Here is a 15,815-nt window from a genome sequence, read left to right as displayed (position 1 = left end):
ATCACCCCGCTGATGCCAGTCGCGTCTTCGATAAAGCGCGCGATTATGACTACTCCACCGACCGAGAGTCGCAAGGTGCTCGAAGGTATCTTCGCCATCAACAAGCCGCAATGGGCCTCCTCCGCCGGTGTCTTGCGCGACCTCCAAGATCACTTCTCTCGCTCGCCGCTCTTCACACCCTGGCTCGAAGCCCAGAAGCGCTCCCTCATCATCGCGGACGCTAAGCCCAAACACCTCAAGAATATCAAAGCGAAACTCGGCCATGGCGGTACCCTCGATCCAATGGCTACTGGCGTCTTGATTGTCGGTATGGGCAAGGGTACGAAGTGTCTACAACGCTTCCTCGAGTGCACGAAGACATACGAATGCGTGGTAATGTTCGGCGCGGCGACAGACAGCTACGACGCTGTAGGCAAGGTTGTCGGCAAGGCGGAGTACGAGCACGTCACAAAGGAATTGGTCGAGGAGAAGCTCGCGCAATTTCGCGGCAAGATCTTGCAAAAGCCAAGCGTCTTTTCTGCGCTCAAGGTGGACGGCAAGAAGATGTACGAATATGCTAGAGAGGGCAAGGACATACCAGAGGTGGCAGCGCGGCCGGTCGAAGTAGAAGAGCTGGAGCTTGTCGAGTGGCTGGAACCCGGAAGCCATGACTTTGCCTGGCCAAAGGAGGAAGTGGATGGTGCTGAGATGGAGGGCGCAAAGAAGCTGATGGGTATCCGGAAAGAAGACGCGAAAGTCTACTCCGACACAGCGGCAAGAAGAGGACGGAAACGATCAAGGTCACCAGAAAACGACCACGTTGAAGGCGCAGGGCAGCAACCAAAGATACCTAAGACCGACTCCGAGCCCGCCATGTCTGGGGCTTTACCAGCAGAGGTAGCACCCATGGAGGAGACCCCCGCGGAGAACGAAGTCACAGACGCCAGTGTCGAAACATCATTACCAACAGAAGAGAAGCCTGTAGCCTCAGTTGAACAAGCTGAAGCAACCGAGAACACATCAGCAATCACCCAGGATAACGCCGCTGAACCCACCGACGCTACCGCATCATCAGCTATATCTGCGTCCACCCCGCAACCACCGGCAGCCCGTCTTCGTATGACAGTAACATCTGGCTTCTACGTACGCTCTCTTTGCCATGATCTCGGTCTAGCCTGTAACTCGCTTGGCCTCATGTCGTCTCTCATCCGCTCTCGCCAAGGCGACTACACGCTCGGCCAGAACGTCCTAGAATACACGGATCTGGAAGACCAATCGAAGTGGGAGCCCCAACTTCAGAAGCAGCTCGAAGAGTTCATGGAGAAGGAGGGTTGGCCAATCGAGGAACTGGACGACGACGAAAGCTGGGAGGGGAGGAAGAAGGATCTGATGGAGCAGAGGAAAGACAATGACCGAGAGAAGAGTTACAAGGGCGGTGGTAAGAAGTGGAACTCGAAGGGTAAGGGGAAGTATGGAAGAAATGGGTACTCCAAAAACATGGACGGTGGACGGAAATGAGGGATTGGTACTACTATGACTTGCATTATGATACCCTATGAACCAATAAGAATGACTTTGGTATTTGGCTATGGAGAATTATTCAAAGAATATGTGTATGAACAGGTTGAGTATGCGACCCAGTATCCGACATTAAACGTCCGTCCTCGAATTCCTTCGACTTAGACTCTGTCTTATACTCTGAAAGCCCCTTTGCACCTCCGTCACAGCATCATCCGCGCCCTGCAGTCCCTCTGCTTCATCTTTCCGATCCTCATGGTTGATGAACAAGAAGGAGAGCACCATGATCGCTGCGCCAACCCAATACAACGCCGATGCATACTGCGAGTCCAACAGCATCTGACCAACCAGACTGCAGGGAATGGTCAGACTAAGACCAACGGTGACAATCAGCGGGGAAGTAAGCAGCATAGCATACGCCCAGCAGAAGTCGGAGACGAGAGATGATGCGCTGTTGATGAGCACGATGTTGAGGATGCGCGACGTGGGCGGGAGCTCAAAGGGTTCTATGCCGGTAAGATGTAGGATGATGAAACCAGGCCAGAGGAGCAGGATGTTGGACAGCCCAACGAGACCGAAGAAGAGAGGCATGTTGACCTTTGTCTCATCGCCAATCCGGGATTTCATGAAAACAGTGTAGAAACCGTATAGTACAGCCGACACAAAGGCCATGACGTCGCCAATGGCTAGTTCTTTTGGTGTCTTGTGTGGAAAGGAACCGCGGTTCTCGTCTGTCTCGCCGGATACGTCGACCATGGAGATGAGGGCTACACCGCCGAGAGACGCGAGTACGCCGAGGAATTTGAGCAGCGTAAAGCGCTCGACGCGCATTATGGAACCCAGAAGTAGGGTCCAGATAGAGGACGTGGAAGACAGGATAGTAGAACTGGCGACGGTTGTGTACTCTAGACAGGCGGCCGCAAAGTAGTTTGCCAGGAACCAAAGGAGACAGAACTCCAGCGCCAGCTTCGCTGTATCTCTTATCGTCAAGCCATCGTCCTCGTCCTGACCTCCAGTTTTCCCGGTTGCGAAACTTTGGGAGCCGTGCAGCGAGGATGATAGCAGGACTTCGGTTGCCTCGTCATTGCGCGCTTTGTTCGAGGCTGAGGTCGGAGAGGGGGTCTCGTGTTCGCGGAGGAGCTTCCATTTCCCTGCTCGCCGTTGCAAGAGGTCGCGTGCGTGTGCTAGGAGAGGTTGGCGGTGCTGCCGCGCGCTGTTGGGACGGTGACGGTCGACCCATAGGTGGTGTAGGAACATGGGTAGGAGAGGGATGACGAAGAATGTTGTGTTTACGTAGGTTACGAGGTAGGGTTTCGAGTAGGAGTCGTCTGCGAATATTGTCTGTTGGCTTGTCAGCTATGCGCTTACCACTACCCGTGCCATCCCAGGGGATGCGAGACACGTACACTCGCGAGGAAATTACTAGCTGTCCACAGTAGCACCGTCGCAAGTAGGAGAGCTATTCCTACTGCATGTCGCACTTTGCTTGTCCACAGTCCCTTCTTCTGTCCCTCAGCCCACTGGCTGGCCTCGCTCGCTGGGCTCTCGAGATAGTCTTCCCCGCGCAAGTATGCGCTCTCGTCGGAGACGTCGCTAACGCGTGGACTGAGCGGCGTCGTCTCAACATCTTCTTCCCTCCGAGGTATCATGTTGGCAGGGTGTAATAGAAATTATTGTAGGTGTATAGGACAGGTCCGTCAAGGAGGGTCTTCGGTGATAAGCGGGCTCACGGTCGGGGTACGTGTCGAGGCATGGAAGAATATGCGAGCGCCCATGAAATCAGTCGTTTGTCAAAGGCAGAGAAATATGCAAGTGATGGACTCGTGGCACGGGGTGGTTCGGCGTAACACGCGGACACTTGATAAGAGGGTGCTAAGTCCCGGGGGTTGCGAGTTTCATGTGTCCTCGTGTCTCAAAGAGGCCCGTTGACGGAATTGTGGCGGTGCCGCCTTAGCCACGGACCCACGTCATCACGGATACGCGGGCGGAAGGCACGCGTCTGATAGCACTCCAGGTAAAAGTACTGTTCATGTATGTATTCATATATTCTTAGGCCGCTATATCGACTAGGTGACAATGACCCCATCCGTGATGATAGATTACAGGAGTAAGAGATCCTCCTGCTCAACAAGCATGTTCAACACCAAACTCCATGCGAACTCCAGATGCAAGACGGCATTGCGGCAGATGAGGTTCCACTGTCGGTTCTCATAAACGTCGCTTATTTCGTGATGGCATACACTAGCATGCGCAACCGCCTTCGCTGCCCTTGAGGTCGATCGGGATTGTCTCGGGGAAGTCGTTGCTGAAGTCACCCACGTCCTCCTGTGCTAGAGCTTGTCGTGCGATAACTACGGGTGTCAGCTTCCGAAAGCGGGATTCGGATGGCTCTAGGTCTGGCTTACCTTCAAAAGCTTGCTCGACGTTGATGGCCTCCTTAGCACTGGTCTCGAAGTACGGGATACCGCCCTTTGATTGGCAAAATGTCATGGCGCGCTTGGACGAGATCTGGCGCTGTTAGCATGAAGCCTTGAACGGTCGCTACAGAGACTCACCATCCTTTTGCTCTCCTCCACATCGATCTTGTTGCCAATAACAACCTGTCCGCGTCAGTACAGATGCACAGCCAATCTACCCGTATGCACCTACAAATGGGAAGCTCTCAGGATCCATCGGGCTGGCCTGAACCAAGAATTCGTCCCTCCAGCTATCCAGGGTATCGAAACTCTTCGAGTTGTTCACGTCGTATACGAGCACGCAGCAGTCGGCACCGCGGTAGAAGGCAACACCGAGCGATTGGAAGCGCTCTTGACCGGCAGTGTCCCAGAGCTATCGTACGTCAGTAAGATCAAAGCGCGCAGATTCACATGTACACACCTGCATGGTAACCAGCCTGTCGTCGACCAGTACTTCCTTGGTCAGGAAATCGGCACCGATTGTGGCTTTGTAGCTTGCGCTGAACTTCTTGTTGACCTGTAGAGACCGTATAAGCCAGTTTTCATAGTCTCCAGCTATCACTCGTGTCGTGTATAGCTCTACGAGGGGTTCTCCGTACATATTGGTTCATCAAGCTCGTCTTGCCGACCCCGCTGTCTCCGAGGATAATGACCTGCGCGCATTAGTCGTGAAGGGCAGGCCCTGTCTGGAGCTGAAATACCTTAAGGAGGACCTTCTTCCTTGATGCCATCTTGTAGAGAGTGTGTGTAGGTAGGGAGACGAGGTACGGCGCGGTCGATTCGAGGCGCGAAGCTAGATGCTTCGAGGTGGTGCGGAGTTGGCTGCGCGGATACTAGGCCGAGGTAGAGGGTATGCGACGCCAATATCTAGGTCTCCAGGACGTTGGCCGAGTGAAGAAATCAATGCACTGCGTTTATGGCGCAGATACGGTGAGGATAGGTGCAGCTTCGTTACCAGAGATCGATGATGGTTGATGTCAAGCTGGGCACGGACATAGCGCTAGCCGCCCGTCCCATGGTCTGAGGTGGCTCAACCCACGCGCCCACCTGACACCGCATTCACATAGACCGTCTACCCCCACCGCTAATCCACGACTGTCCCTGAGGGAGAGCTTTATCCAGATATCAAGTTATCAAAGTCGCCGGTGTCATCGCCAATCTCCAACCTAGCGCGACCGTGAACCTGACCGATACACCCAGGGCTACCAATAGATCGCCTAAGCGGTAAAGTTTAAGGCTGCCAGTACGGTCCTGCTTACACGTCGCTCGTAGAACTAGCTTTCCAATGTCAAAATTCTGATCTAGGTGCGATTCTTGAACACTCCACCTGCAGTCACCATGTGGACGACGCTTGCATCAGATTCGGATTGCACCAAATGGACATCACGTTCTACTCCTGCCCTAGAGATAAGCAATAACGTACTTGAAAGCTCTTGATATGGTAAAACAGCCCATTCTGACATGGAAGAACAGCTTATTAAGTATGGAGGCGAAAGAATTCTGGATGTAGTGCTCCTCGAGTATAGCATGAATAATTTGCTTTAGCAGACTCCGTATGTTTGGTCTCTGATAGCAAACTTTTACAGTCAAACTATCAGCAATACACTAATGTTCCATTGTCGGTTTCTGATCGAGTGAACTGGAAGAGTCCCGATTAGGCCAGTGAATGCAAACACGTCTTGGCAGAGCGTCGATTTCACTATAACTGTAGTTTCGATAGTGGGTTCTTTCTTCGCCCCAGCCAATACCACTGATCCTTTCCGCATCAATATAGAGCGTCACAGCTCCAGAGATCAATCCTTTGCCATGACGAACGCGGATCCTCTTCACTTGCATTTCATGGCGCTCACTGATATTGGAGGCACTTTGTCCGAGCAGGAGCGTATACAACTGATCAGTAGGTCACTAATCGCCCCAAGCGCTCGTTGTCGATAAGAGAAAACTAACATGAGTATCTAGATACGCTGGTGTTTCTGGTTCGTACCGAGTATCCTTCCGTCACCAGTGTTCGCGACGTCAACCTGGTCACTATCTAAATATCATCCGACAGATATCGCATCGACGTAACATCCCGCAAAGGAACGATCATCTTCGGGTGGGACGTGAAAACGCGCCTGGAGGTGCTCGAAGGTCTCCGTGACGCGATAGAGAAGCGAGCAGGGCAAGTCATCTTGAATACAAGCGGACCACGGAACGGACGTGTGTTAGCAAAAGAGCAGCAAAAGTTCCACAAACAAGACTTCAATACGTCATATGACCAGAAGCATGAGCCTGACAACGTCCTTACAAAGAAGGCCGAGGGCGATTTTGCAAGTGGAGGCGCCATGATCGCAAAGGGCAACAACAGTCATCAGACCCGTATGCCTATTCACGCCGGCTTGAAGAGAAAGGCGCAAGAGCAGAACGAGTGCGCAAGGAAGAAATCCAAAGGAAATGACCATATTATGCATGACGAAATACTTGGCGAATCAGAAGAGGGAAGGATGTTAGACCATAATGGACATGAGGAAGCGATGGACAGCCACATTGAAGGTGAGCCGGAAGACATGGAAGAAGAAGATTCGCCTCCATCTATCAGTGCTGTGCTTGCGAAATACGCAGCTGGCGAGCCAAAGCGTCGAAAGTGGAGGGGTCGCACGGCTGACACGCCAATGAGGCACGATCTGGATGGCGTTGCTGAAGGGAACGTGTCCGACGACGAGCAGGTTATCATTGGAGAGGACAGTGACTTCTGGCGCGAACGGTAGATACCGCGTAGTTAGCATGCTGAGGGCCATGCGAGTGAAGGATGTCTGGCAGTGGTGTTGGGTAGTACCTGCCCAGGTAGCGGGAGTGCGAAGTCCGGCGCTAGCACCCTAGCAGTCGCGATCATTCTGCGCGCATGTCCTTCGCTTCCTCACTCGTGTCAATGAAATCCTATGCACAGCGTTGACGATTAACTCCATTCTACATGAAATTTCGCTGATGATCGATCTTAATGGGTCCTGATGGTTTCCTCATCTTAAGACGTACACCATGGTCTCTTCGCAGCTTCCCCGTGCGGGGATCCGTACGATAGCCACGGTCCTGGTTGACGACCAGCCGCAACGCAATTGTATATGACAGCGCATCGGGGTTGAAACTAATTTCCGTCTTTTTACCTCTCATTTCTCCTATCACGCACACATTGTTACTTGGAAGATGTCGCAAACTACTACTACCGGAACCGAGACGATGCGCCTGCCAGCAACGATGAGAGCATGGCAATGGTCAACATGCGGTACCACGCTCGAGGAGGCAATACAGCTCAATGAGTCAGTACCGCTGCCGACAGCGAAGCGGCCACTCGCAAGTGGAGAATCTCTAATTCAGGTTCACGCTGCTGCTCTGAACCAGGTCGACTACAAGCTTGCAGAACTACCCATCGTTGGGCGAATGGCCATCCCTAAGCCAGCAACCCCCGGACTTGATTTCGCTGGAAGAGTCGCTGAAGTGGGACCGGATTGCGACCTCACGGTCGGGCAAATGGTGTTTGGCAAGCTCGAGCCGAAGCAACAGTTTGGCACGTTGGGAGAATTCATCATCGGTTCAAAAGCGGGAACGGTGCCAATGCCCGATGGTATCTCAGCGGAGCAAGCAGCAACGCTGGGAGTCTGCGGTCTTGTTACATATCAGTGCCTCGCACCGAATGTAAAAGCCGGTGACAGAGTACTAATCAACGGTGGTTCAGGTGGTACGGGTACTTTTGCCATTCAGATCGCAAAAGCTCTGGGATGCTATGTCACAACGACCTGCTCCGGTAAGCGTCCAACAGTCGCGACAATGATGCATTTTCTGATCCCTCACAGCCGCAAATGTTCAGCTTTGCAAGGATCTTGGGGCCGACGAAGTCATCGATTATCGCCAGAACGATGTACCTACCATTCTGGCAAGCAGCTCAAACCACTATGACATGGTTCTCGACAACATTGGACATCAGTTTGAGCTATACTGGAAATCACCCTCCTTCACAAAACCTGCAGCGAAATACGTCCAGGTCGGATCTCAAGTGAGCCTACCCTTTATCTACGATCTCGCATTCCGCTTCCTGGTACCGACGTGGCTTGGAGGTGGGCAACGGCGATTCTCCTTCGGTCTTGCTTCTACGAACTTCGAAGACTTCACGAAGTTGGGTAAACTTGTTGCGGACGGGAAAGTGAAACCTGTCGTGAGTGAGGTGTATGCTTTCGAGCATGTACCCAAAGCTTATGAGAAGCTCAGAACAGGTAGAGCGAAGGGAAAGCTGGTAGTCAAAGTGGGAGCGAATTGAACGATTGGCTGAAGTGAAAGTAAAGCGTGCCACCCTCCAAATCCGAAGCAAGGCCGGCCAGCCTGTTAGAACTTGTCGTTCGATGACCGCAGTTGCATTCGCGCCTGGTCCCGAATTGCTCGTTGCGTGGGATTTGATCAGCCTCAGTTCGCAGAACATCCTAACATGGGATTAGTGCGCGAAAATGATAATATAGAGAAAAAAACGATCATCGTTGCTATTCGTTCAGGTTGCGTGGACGCGCTCGTGGCGCCGCTAAGGCTGGTTTCAGGCAACGAGGAGGCTGTGTTGAACGCCGATCTGCACTCAGCTGTGTGTACCAATACGAGCATACATTCCATCAGGTTCCGAATGAATCGATTCCAATACTCAGAAATACCTTTTGAAACTCTCGAGAGAATGCGACCCCGCAATTATTTAACAAGAGGAAACTTACCATCGCGTATCTCACGACGAGGTTCTGACACGCCTGTAGTACCAAAAACTTCTAATCCGGGAGCAATATGAACGCGTCGTTCTCTATTAGGGAAGGCAAAAGAAGACAGGAAGCTAGCCCGGAAGACGACGTTGAAGGAAGGAAACGACTCAAACCAATCATCGACCTGACATCACCACTGTGTGCGGGATGCCAAATGCTTGACATCGACAACGTTTTCGAAGCGGCCCTCAAGTACTATAAACGCAGAGTGGACGATCCAGACAAGAAGTCGAAGCTCTACGAAGCTTCCGATGGAAGGCACTTCTACGCTGATGCAGTTTCGGTGCATCGGTTTGGTACGAGGCTGTCCAAGCCATCAGATTGTCCCTTGTGCGACTTCCTTCGATCTGTCAGAGTCGAGCCAGATGTACATGAACGCTACAAACTACTTGCGTTCCGTAGCAGCGATGCTTGGCTCTTCAATGCAGATCGGGTGAGAGACGCGTTTAAAGAACCCGACTTCCTCGAGGAACGCCACGAAACAGTGTTCATGGCAGTCGTGCCAGATATAGAGTCGATCCCAACAACCGGGCACGATGCCACATGGCTAGACTACGAGATTCCGGCTGTGGGGGCCATCTTTTACAAGCCGGCTGACAAGCCCAGCGACTTTCTCAGCCAGAACCTGCTGGGAGCAAGAGAGCTCAACGGTTCATTCGATCTTGAGCGGTTACGGGGTTGGCTGGACTACTGTCGCAGCGGACACGGTGTCGCTTGCAAACAACGCGCATCAGAAGAACCGGTAACCAGAGGCTTTCGTCTGATCAACTGTACCAAGGATCCTCCCGAGGTTGAAGACAAGCCGTGGGGAACTCCGTACGCTGCCTTAAGCTATGTTTGGGGATCTACACCCGCCGATCTGGAAGACTGGCCGGCAACTGTCATGGACGCAGTCGAGGTCACACGCAAGCTCGACTTTACCTATCTGTGGGTGGATCGGAGCTGTATCAACCAGGCGGATCCAGAAGAGAAAGGCTACCTGATTTCGAGGATGACCACAATATATGAAGCAGCTGAGTTCACCATCGTAGCAGCTGCAGGAAGTGGTGCTAGCCATGGTCTGCCTGGAGTACGGAACACACCTCGCAAGCCACAGCCAAAGTACTACGCTAATAGCGGAAGCCTGCTTCTTTCTATGCTCCCGGATCCGCGGCGAGAAATACTCCAATCGCAATATTGGACCCGCGGGTGGACATACCAAGAAGGAGTTCTCTCTAACCGCCGCATCGTCTTCACAGAACACCAGTTCTACTGGGAATGTCGATGTATGGCTTCGAATGAAAGCGCGGATGTGTCGCTGTTCCACCAACCCATAAGCCATGAGAACGATCCCAATACCATTCTGGTAGACTTCATGTTGAGCGGCATATTCAAAGGCGGCGCATTCAGCGGAGGCAGTAGTGCGCACCAAGGAGACTTGGTCATTGCTAATGACGAGGAGTATCGGCTGGACTATGGCTTTCCTATAGTCGAGGAGATAACCGTTGGAGCGCAATTGCGAGGGCTGTGCGAACATATGCGTGAGTTTACGAAACGACGCTTGACACAAGCTACAGATACCCTGCCAGCCTGTAAGTAGTCTGCCTTGGAGAACTGCCGGTGTTACCAATACTAAATTCTGCGCCATCTCTAGTCCAGGGTATCGTTGGAATGTACGAACAAACCACATCGCTGCATATGTTCCACGGAATACCTTTGTGGACGGGCGAAATCGCTGGAAGCGCTGCCCCCGCTCAGATTACATTCGCCTTGGCTATATCGTCATGGTTTCATCGTGCGGGCTCGCATCAGGCGATGTTTATCTCTGAAGCATGTATGCGACGTGATCATTTACCTTCGTGGACCTGGTAAGAGAGCCATTGCGCGAGCTGCGTGTAAGACATAGACTGACTTCGTATCTTTAACTCTAGGGCTGGCTGGGGCGGTACAGTCAGTTGGCGGCTACCTCCCAATACTGAATATTGCGCTTATCTGAGTGATCTGATCAATGCCACAAGCCCAAGTCTCGTATGGGGTGCGAATATGTATCTTTCTCATCCTGGACATCCAGAGGTAGTACGGCTGTTAGACCAAAACTCAGCGCTTCGTCTGGCCAACGGCACGTTTTCCACACTGGAGATAAAGAATCCGTTTCTCTTGAGCAAGTTCCAACCGGTCAAGGAAGTAAATCGAGAATGGTCTTGGGGCAGACTGGTTGGGAGGATTGGTCGCGAACGGTATATGTCTCACCGTGTTGACAAAGCCACAGACTGGTGGAGGATAGGTGGTCGCCTGGCTTTCACCAGCATGTCAATCGACATAACCCAGCAAGAGTGGACTGCCAAACACGGCTCTGGCGAGTTCATAAGTGTTTTGATCTTCGTGGGGAGATTCCTCGATGTTGAGCACGGGTAAGTGTATCCGTACGAACTGTATATGGGACATACACTGACGTCGTACACCTTGATGTAGCGCGGCACGATTTTTGACATTGCGAAAGGTACCTCATTCGAATCCTGTTGTGTGGGAGCGAGTCGGCATGCTTTCTTTGGTGCTTGGCTACATAGGCAAGACCCGGAGCGTTTCGGGTCTTTTTTACCTGACGCCAGCTCATGCTCGGAGTGGTTCTATAGTGATCCAATGAAGTAGCGACTGTCGCGATTAGATGTCAAATACAATTGTCCAACTGTAGGAGTTGCCGTGAATGCCCTGGGGCGTGTGCGTTTAGGAAATACGGCTAGCGATGGGAAGATTGATGCTGCGATCCCAAAAGAGTGTACGCTTTGTGCTCTGTAGAAACTCAATGTGCATACGGTTCGTTGAGGATATACTTCCAGGGTGGTGATAGCTTGGAACAAAGTTCGTGATGTACATCATGCGTGTAGCCGCACCCCACATATACCTCGGCAACAGCATCCATGAGCCGACGTCTTCATGCGCCTATTCCGTACTTGACCCTGAACGGCAGAGGCGAAAATTGAAAGAAGAGACGCGATCCTCAAGCCTTTCAAGTGACACATGCGCAAGCATGCAGAAGGTTTCGGTCTGGGCTGATGACCTCGGTCAAAAGCGGATAACCTAAATAGGAAATCCCATCCAGACATGTCGCATCTCCAAACATGGAGGAATTCACATTCCCATCTTGTCGCGCACGTCCGGGCCCTGGCATGCCAATTATTCTAGGCCGGCAGCCTCAAAAGTACCGGTTCGGTAGAGAAGCCCGACCATGCGAGTGATCCCCGACAGGGGCCAGGGTGAAAGGTGTCAGGGCGAGCAGGTAATGTACCCGCTCAAGTGCATGTTATGTGTCACTGGCGTATGGTACCGAAGTGCCGACCGATGCGAGGTGTGCTGGTACCATGGTGCATGTATCAGGGATGTGGGGAGTGTGTTCTAGAATACTGGCTAGTGTGGAACGTGGTTGCAGGATTTTCATGTGGTGGCTTTGTGGTACGAGTTGTAAGGGGCGAGTATCGTGAGATCCATTTTAGGAAGGCGCTTCCGATGTGAGAGTACTATGGAGCGGTGCGAATTGGTCTGCCTGATGGGTGGGTCCGGTGATGCTCTGTGAAGAAGTGTACGCCATGAACAGACCTTGCGCGGTCTCAGCGGCTCATGTATACCGCTTTGTTCATGTGCCTAGAGGTGAAGCTAGTCAATGATTTGTGAGTTACTTCAAGAAAGCATGAGCCAAAGATATGTCAGAGCGTAGAAGTTGATTCTGCTTGTACTATGTATTATTTGCTATTATGCTAGTCACGAATTGTGATCTATGAGTTGAACTTTTCTTTGTGCCAAGGAAAAACGCCTGCTGGATGTCCATTCGATGCAAGAGCGGCTCAACCTGAGCCCAACCGAAATACACCAGCAATGAGTCGAACGCCATAAAAAAATCCAATAAGAGTGGCGAGCATGTAAACGCGACGCCGGGTATATCCTACAGTCCACTAGTGATAGTTCCAAGCGAAAATAGACCAATGGCACAGTAAGGAGATTCGTGAAGCGTCGATGATCTCATCGTAAAATGGGGTATAAGCGAAGAAAGGAAATAGAAAGCTCGCAGCTATTGCTCCAGGCTGAAGCTTCCGGAGCGAGAGCTGCTGTTGGAAAAAGGAAATTCGCAGTCGTCGACGTAAGTCGGGGGGCTAATAGGAACGTCTTCGTAGAGAGGAGGTTGCTCCTCATCCCAAGCAATACCCATACCAGAGCGCTCAGTGAGCACGAGGTGGAACTGAGTGCGGAGAACGCGAGCGGCGCCAGTGGGAGTGGCTTGGTTGAGCTTCTTGAGGGGTGCCCACTCTTCAGCGACAACCATTTCAATGATGAGGTTGTGCTTGACGCTCATGCCGCTTGGGCTCTCCATGTCGCAAAGAGGCTTCAGGCCGACGTTGCAGGCGGCCTGAAACTCGACGTCAATCTCGCCCTTCTCAAAGTCGGTCTTCCAGCCAGTCTTGACCTCCTCGCTGGCGATGGCGCGAACATCCTCGTGAAGGACACCCTTGCCCTCACCCCCGACCTTGGAGATGTGCTTGGCACAGGCTGGAGCAATGAACTTCTGCGTTTCCTCAATGCGCCAGTTGAGCTTGCGGAGCCTCCATCGTGTTTGTGAGTCTCCTTTGTTCTGCACAATACCAGATAGGCGCATCTCAATGGGGAAGTCACCAATCGGGTGCATGACCGGGGGTAGCTTCACTGAAGCGGTAAGGTTCGTAGGAGGGAAGATGCGAATAGAGTGCTTCTCGGCTCCGGGAAAGATGGCGCGCTTGATGTCCAAATTGCGCTTGTAGGTAATCTTACCCGATGAGGTAGTAGCAACAGCGGAAAGGTAGTAATCGACTGTGGCGAGGCTACCATGTGTAGTCGCAGGCAAGTGTCCCGGCAGCAAGTGGCTGAAGGGGAATGTGTGTGGGCCATGGCGCAGCGAGGTAGGATGCGTCAGGAACTCCCACTTGTGGATTTCGGTGGTTTGCGTGCTGCAATCGGGGCAGTGTGGGGCGACAGGCTTCTTAGTGGAAACGATGGCGAGCATGCGCATCTCGAATTTTTCCACGGTGACGTAGGGGTCATGAACGTTGATGACGAGCTGACCCGAGAAAATAGCGCCGGTCGAAGACTGGGGGCTGTTGTAGAAGACAATGGGCGGCGACTCAACGCTCATGTTCATGGAAGCCGCGCCCTGAGCCTCCACCTTGGGGCTCTTCTTGACTTCCTCTTTTTCTTTCGCATGCTTGTCATGCTTGTGGCGGTTGAAGATGTCCATGACGAGCGACTCTTCCGACTTTGACTTTGCTTTTACGCGGGGTGCGTCGTAGGAGTAGACGGGCGGCAGCAGGCCCTCGGCGTGCGGTTTGACGTGGTCCAGTTTAGGCAATGGCGTGGGAGCCACCCTCGCGAGGGTGCTCAACAGGCGACCGGGCATGTCTGATAAAGAATCCGGGGTAGGGCTGAGATTGAGTGACGTGAGTGGATGTTGGCAGCTGTGAATCTGCGAGATAAGGAGCTGTCCAATGGAGTGAGGGAGTGGGCCGAGATCCGATATGCAGGTGCAGCAACTGTTGAATGCGGCGGCGTTCAAGAATTAACCTTGTGGGAGTGGAGGTGGTTATAGAGAGTCTGTGGCAGGAACATGTTCTAGCTGTCAAAGTAACCAAAGGGGTAGCTCGGGGTAGGGCGTGGTCTTATTTAAAGGCGTTTAGCATTTTGAGGGAAGTTTTACATGAGAGAAACTCGATTTCGCATGATTTCATCGGTTATACCAGATGCAGGGATTGCGCACGCCACGCTAACGGGTTCTGGCAAGCACACCCCTGCGCCTTCCATGGAATTTTTGGGTCAGGAGGAAGGAACGCACGGCCTGCCGCTCTCGCGATCGCCCAGTAGCTGTCGTGCCTGCCAACTAAAAAGACGTCAACACCTGGGCAACCTTCTCAGCTGAGCTGGTACGAGAGCGTCGTGACTGTCGCGCCCTATACCGGTGTATGCAGCGCATTCCCCATCACCATGCATAACCAAGCGCTCGCTGCTGACCGCCGATTCATCACCAGGCCGAACGCATTCCGAATTCCAGCTCGTGCTTTGGCCGCCGCCAACAAGCACCGTGGTGGCTTGACTATGCGGCCAACATGTGTGACTCGCCGACGGCCATTCACTTCAGCACACATTGTACCAGAGGGTCTCCACCCGGAAACCCTGGGGTGCTCGTCCATCGCAACGGCACACTGTCCGCCCGCTAGCCATCATTCGCTGACGCACATCTGATGCCCTGTTCCCCGCAACATGGCGTTCTGATCGCCTGCAAAGTGCGACTCTGGGGACGAATATTCGAGCATCTCCTCGGACTGCCCATACACCGGCGCGACTCCCCGCACTCCTCAAGGGCGCGCATCGTCACGTCAGGAGGTGCACCTGACACGTATTTGATGACCGCTAATGCGCCCTACTCGACTACATTGCGCATTGCTAATTGTGCAACGTCTTCGTCAATTCACAGTCATATTCGTGCTCATCGTGATGGCGACAGATGCCAAGCCGCGCCGGCGTTAGGTAATGCAACGAGTTTTTCCTACACCCACGGTGGAGCGAGAAGAAACGCTGACTGGGTACTCCACCTGTCCCAGATCCTTTACAGCTTCTTTGCACACTTTGGCGTTCCGGCCCGATATTGGCTGTTACCTACGATGCGTCGTGTCAAAGCATCCACTTGTTGAGGGACCAGACTGGTCTACATTACTCGATGGAAACTGCACCGGTTCCGATCACGCAGCCACTTTCGCGTCGGAAATGCCCGACGAGTCCATGTGGATCAGGGCAGACGAAGCCTCCAAACACCACCTAGAAATCTCACGATACTTCGCTTAACAACGGCGACGCTTGCATGGCGTCCGCGATCTGCCAAGACTGAAGCGCCCGATCCGGTAAAACAATTGCATTCTCTGCATATATCTGGTTACCTGAACCATACACTGAGTCCATGTGGCGCACCCATGGTTCGTTCAAGGATCTCTTTCCCGTTGACATGTGCAACTCAGCATGCCACGCGTAGCTTCAGGGTTAGAGTCATCATGGTGAAATTTGACCTGAAACTGACGCCATCCAATGGCCCGTGAACGTGTCATGG

The 15,815-nt window shown here is 52.7% G+C and overlaps 7 protein-coding genes across 7 annotated transcripts; 4 read left to right on the top strand and 3 right to left on the bottom strand.

Moving 5' to 3' along the window:
- Positions 1–12: 12 nt before the first annotated feature.
- On the top strand, positions 13–1,497 carry J4E92_001929 (uncharacterized protein; the record flags this gene model as incomplete). Its single annotated transcript, XM_051493336.1, has 1 exon — positions 13–1,497. The coding sequence occupies one exon, from the start codon at positions 13–15 to the stop codon at positions 1,495–1,497; it is 1,485 nt and encodes a 494-aa protein (XP_051356567.1).
- A 132-nt stretch (positions 1,498–1,629) lies between these two features.
- On the bottom strand, positions 1,630–3,146 carry J4E92_001928 (uncharacterized protein; the record flags this gene model as incomplete). The annotated part of the gene is made up of 2 exons (XM_051493335.1): positions 1,630–2,838; positions 2,904–3,146. The coding sequence occupies 2 exons, from the start codon at positions 3,144–3,146 to the stop codon at positions 1,630–1,632; spliced, it is 1,452 nt and encodes a 483-aa protein (XP_051356566.1).
- Positions 3,147–3,738: 592 nt separating this feature from the next.
- On the bottom strand, positions 3,739–4,684 carry YPT7 (Rab GTPase ypt7; the record flags this gene model as incomplete). Its single annotated transcript, XM_051493334.1, has 7 exons — positions 3,739–3,848; positions 3,903–4,005; positions 4,053–4,097; positions 4,147–4,326; positions 4,375–4,470; positions 4,553–4,606; positions 4,655–4,684. 7 exons carry the CDS (start codon positions 4,682–4,684, stop codon positions 3,739–3,741), a joined length of 618 nt encoding a protein of 205 aa, XP_051356565.1.
- Positions 4,685–5,792: 1,108 nt separating this feature from the next.
- On the top strand, positions 5,793–6,700 carry J4E92_001926 (uncharacterized protein; the record flags this gene model as incomplete). The annotated part of the gene is made up of 2 exons (XM_051493333.1): positions 5,793–5,850; positions 6,033–6,700. 2 exons carry the CDS (start codon positions 5,793–5,795, stop codon positions 6,698–6,700), a joined length of 726 nt encoding a protein of 241 aa, XP_051356564.1.
- Positions 6,701–7,133: 433 nt separating this feature from the next.
- J4E92_001925 (uncharacterized protein) lies at positions 7,134–8,241 on the top strand (the record flags this gene model as incomplete). Its single annotated transcript, XM_051493332.1, has 2 exons — positions 7,134–7,731; positions 7,781–8,241. 2 exons carry the CDS (start codon positions 7,134–7,136, stop codon positions 8,239–8,241), a joined length of 1,059 nt encoding a protein of 352 aa, XP_051356563.1.
- Positions 8,242–8,744: 503 nt separating this feature from the next.
- Positions 8,745–10,298, top strand: J4E92_001924 (uncharacterized protein; the record flags this gene model as incomplete). The annotated part of the gene is made up of 1 exon (XM_051493331.1): positions 8,745–10,298. One exon carries the CDS (start codon positions 8,745–8,747, stop codon positions 10,296–10,298), a length of 1,554 nt encoding a protein of 517 aa, XP_051356562.1.
- A 2,463-nt stretch (positions 10,299–12,761) lies between these two features.
- Positions 12,762–14,117, bottom strand: J4E92_001923 (uncharacterized protein; the record flags this gene model as incomplete). The annotated part of the gene is made up of 1 exon (XM_051493330.1): positions 12,762–14,117. The coding sequence occupies one exon, from the start codon at positions 14,115–14,117 to the stop codon at positions 12,762–12,764; it is 1,356 nt and encodes a 451-aa protein (XP_051356561.1).
- Between the last annotated feature and the right edge of the window lie 1,698 nt (positions 14,118–15,815).

This window comes from Alternaria infectoria, assembly GCF_024043175.1.
Source record: "Alternaria infectoria strain BMP 0036 chromosome Unknown scaffold_2, whole genome shotgun sequence".
NCBI classification, from domain to species: domain Eukaryota; kingdom Fungi; phylum Ascomycota; class Dothideomycetes; order Pleosporales; family Pleosporaceae; genus Alternaria; species Alternaria infectoria.
This window is presented reverse-complemented; position numbering and strand designations above follow the sequence as displayed.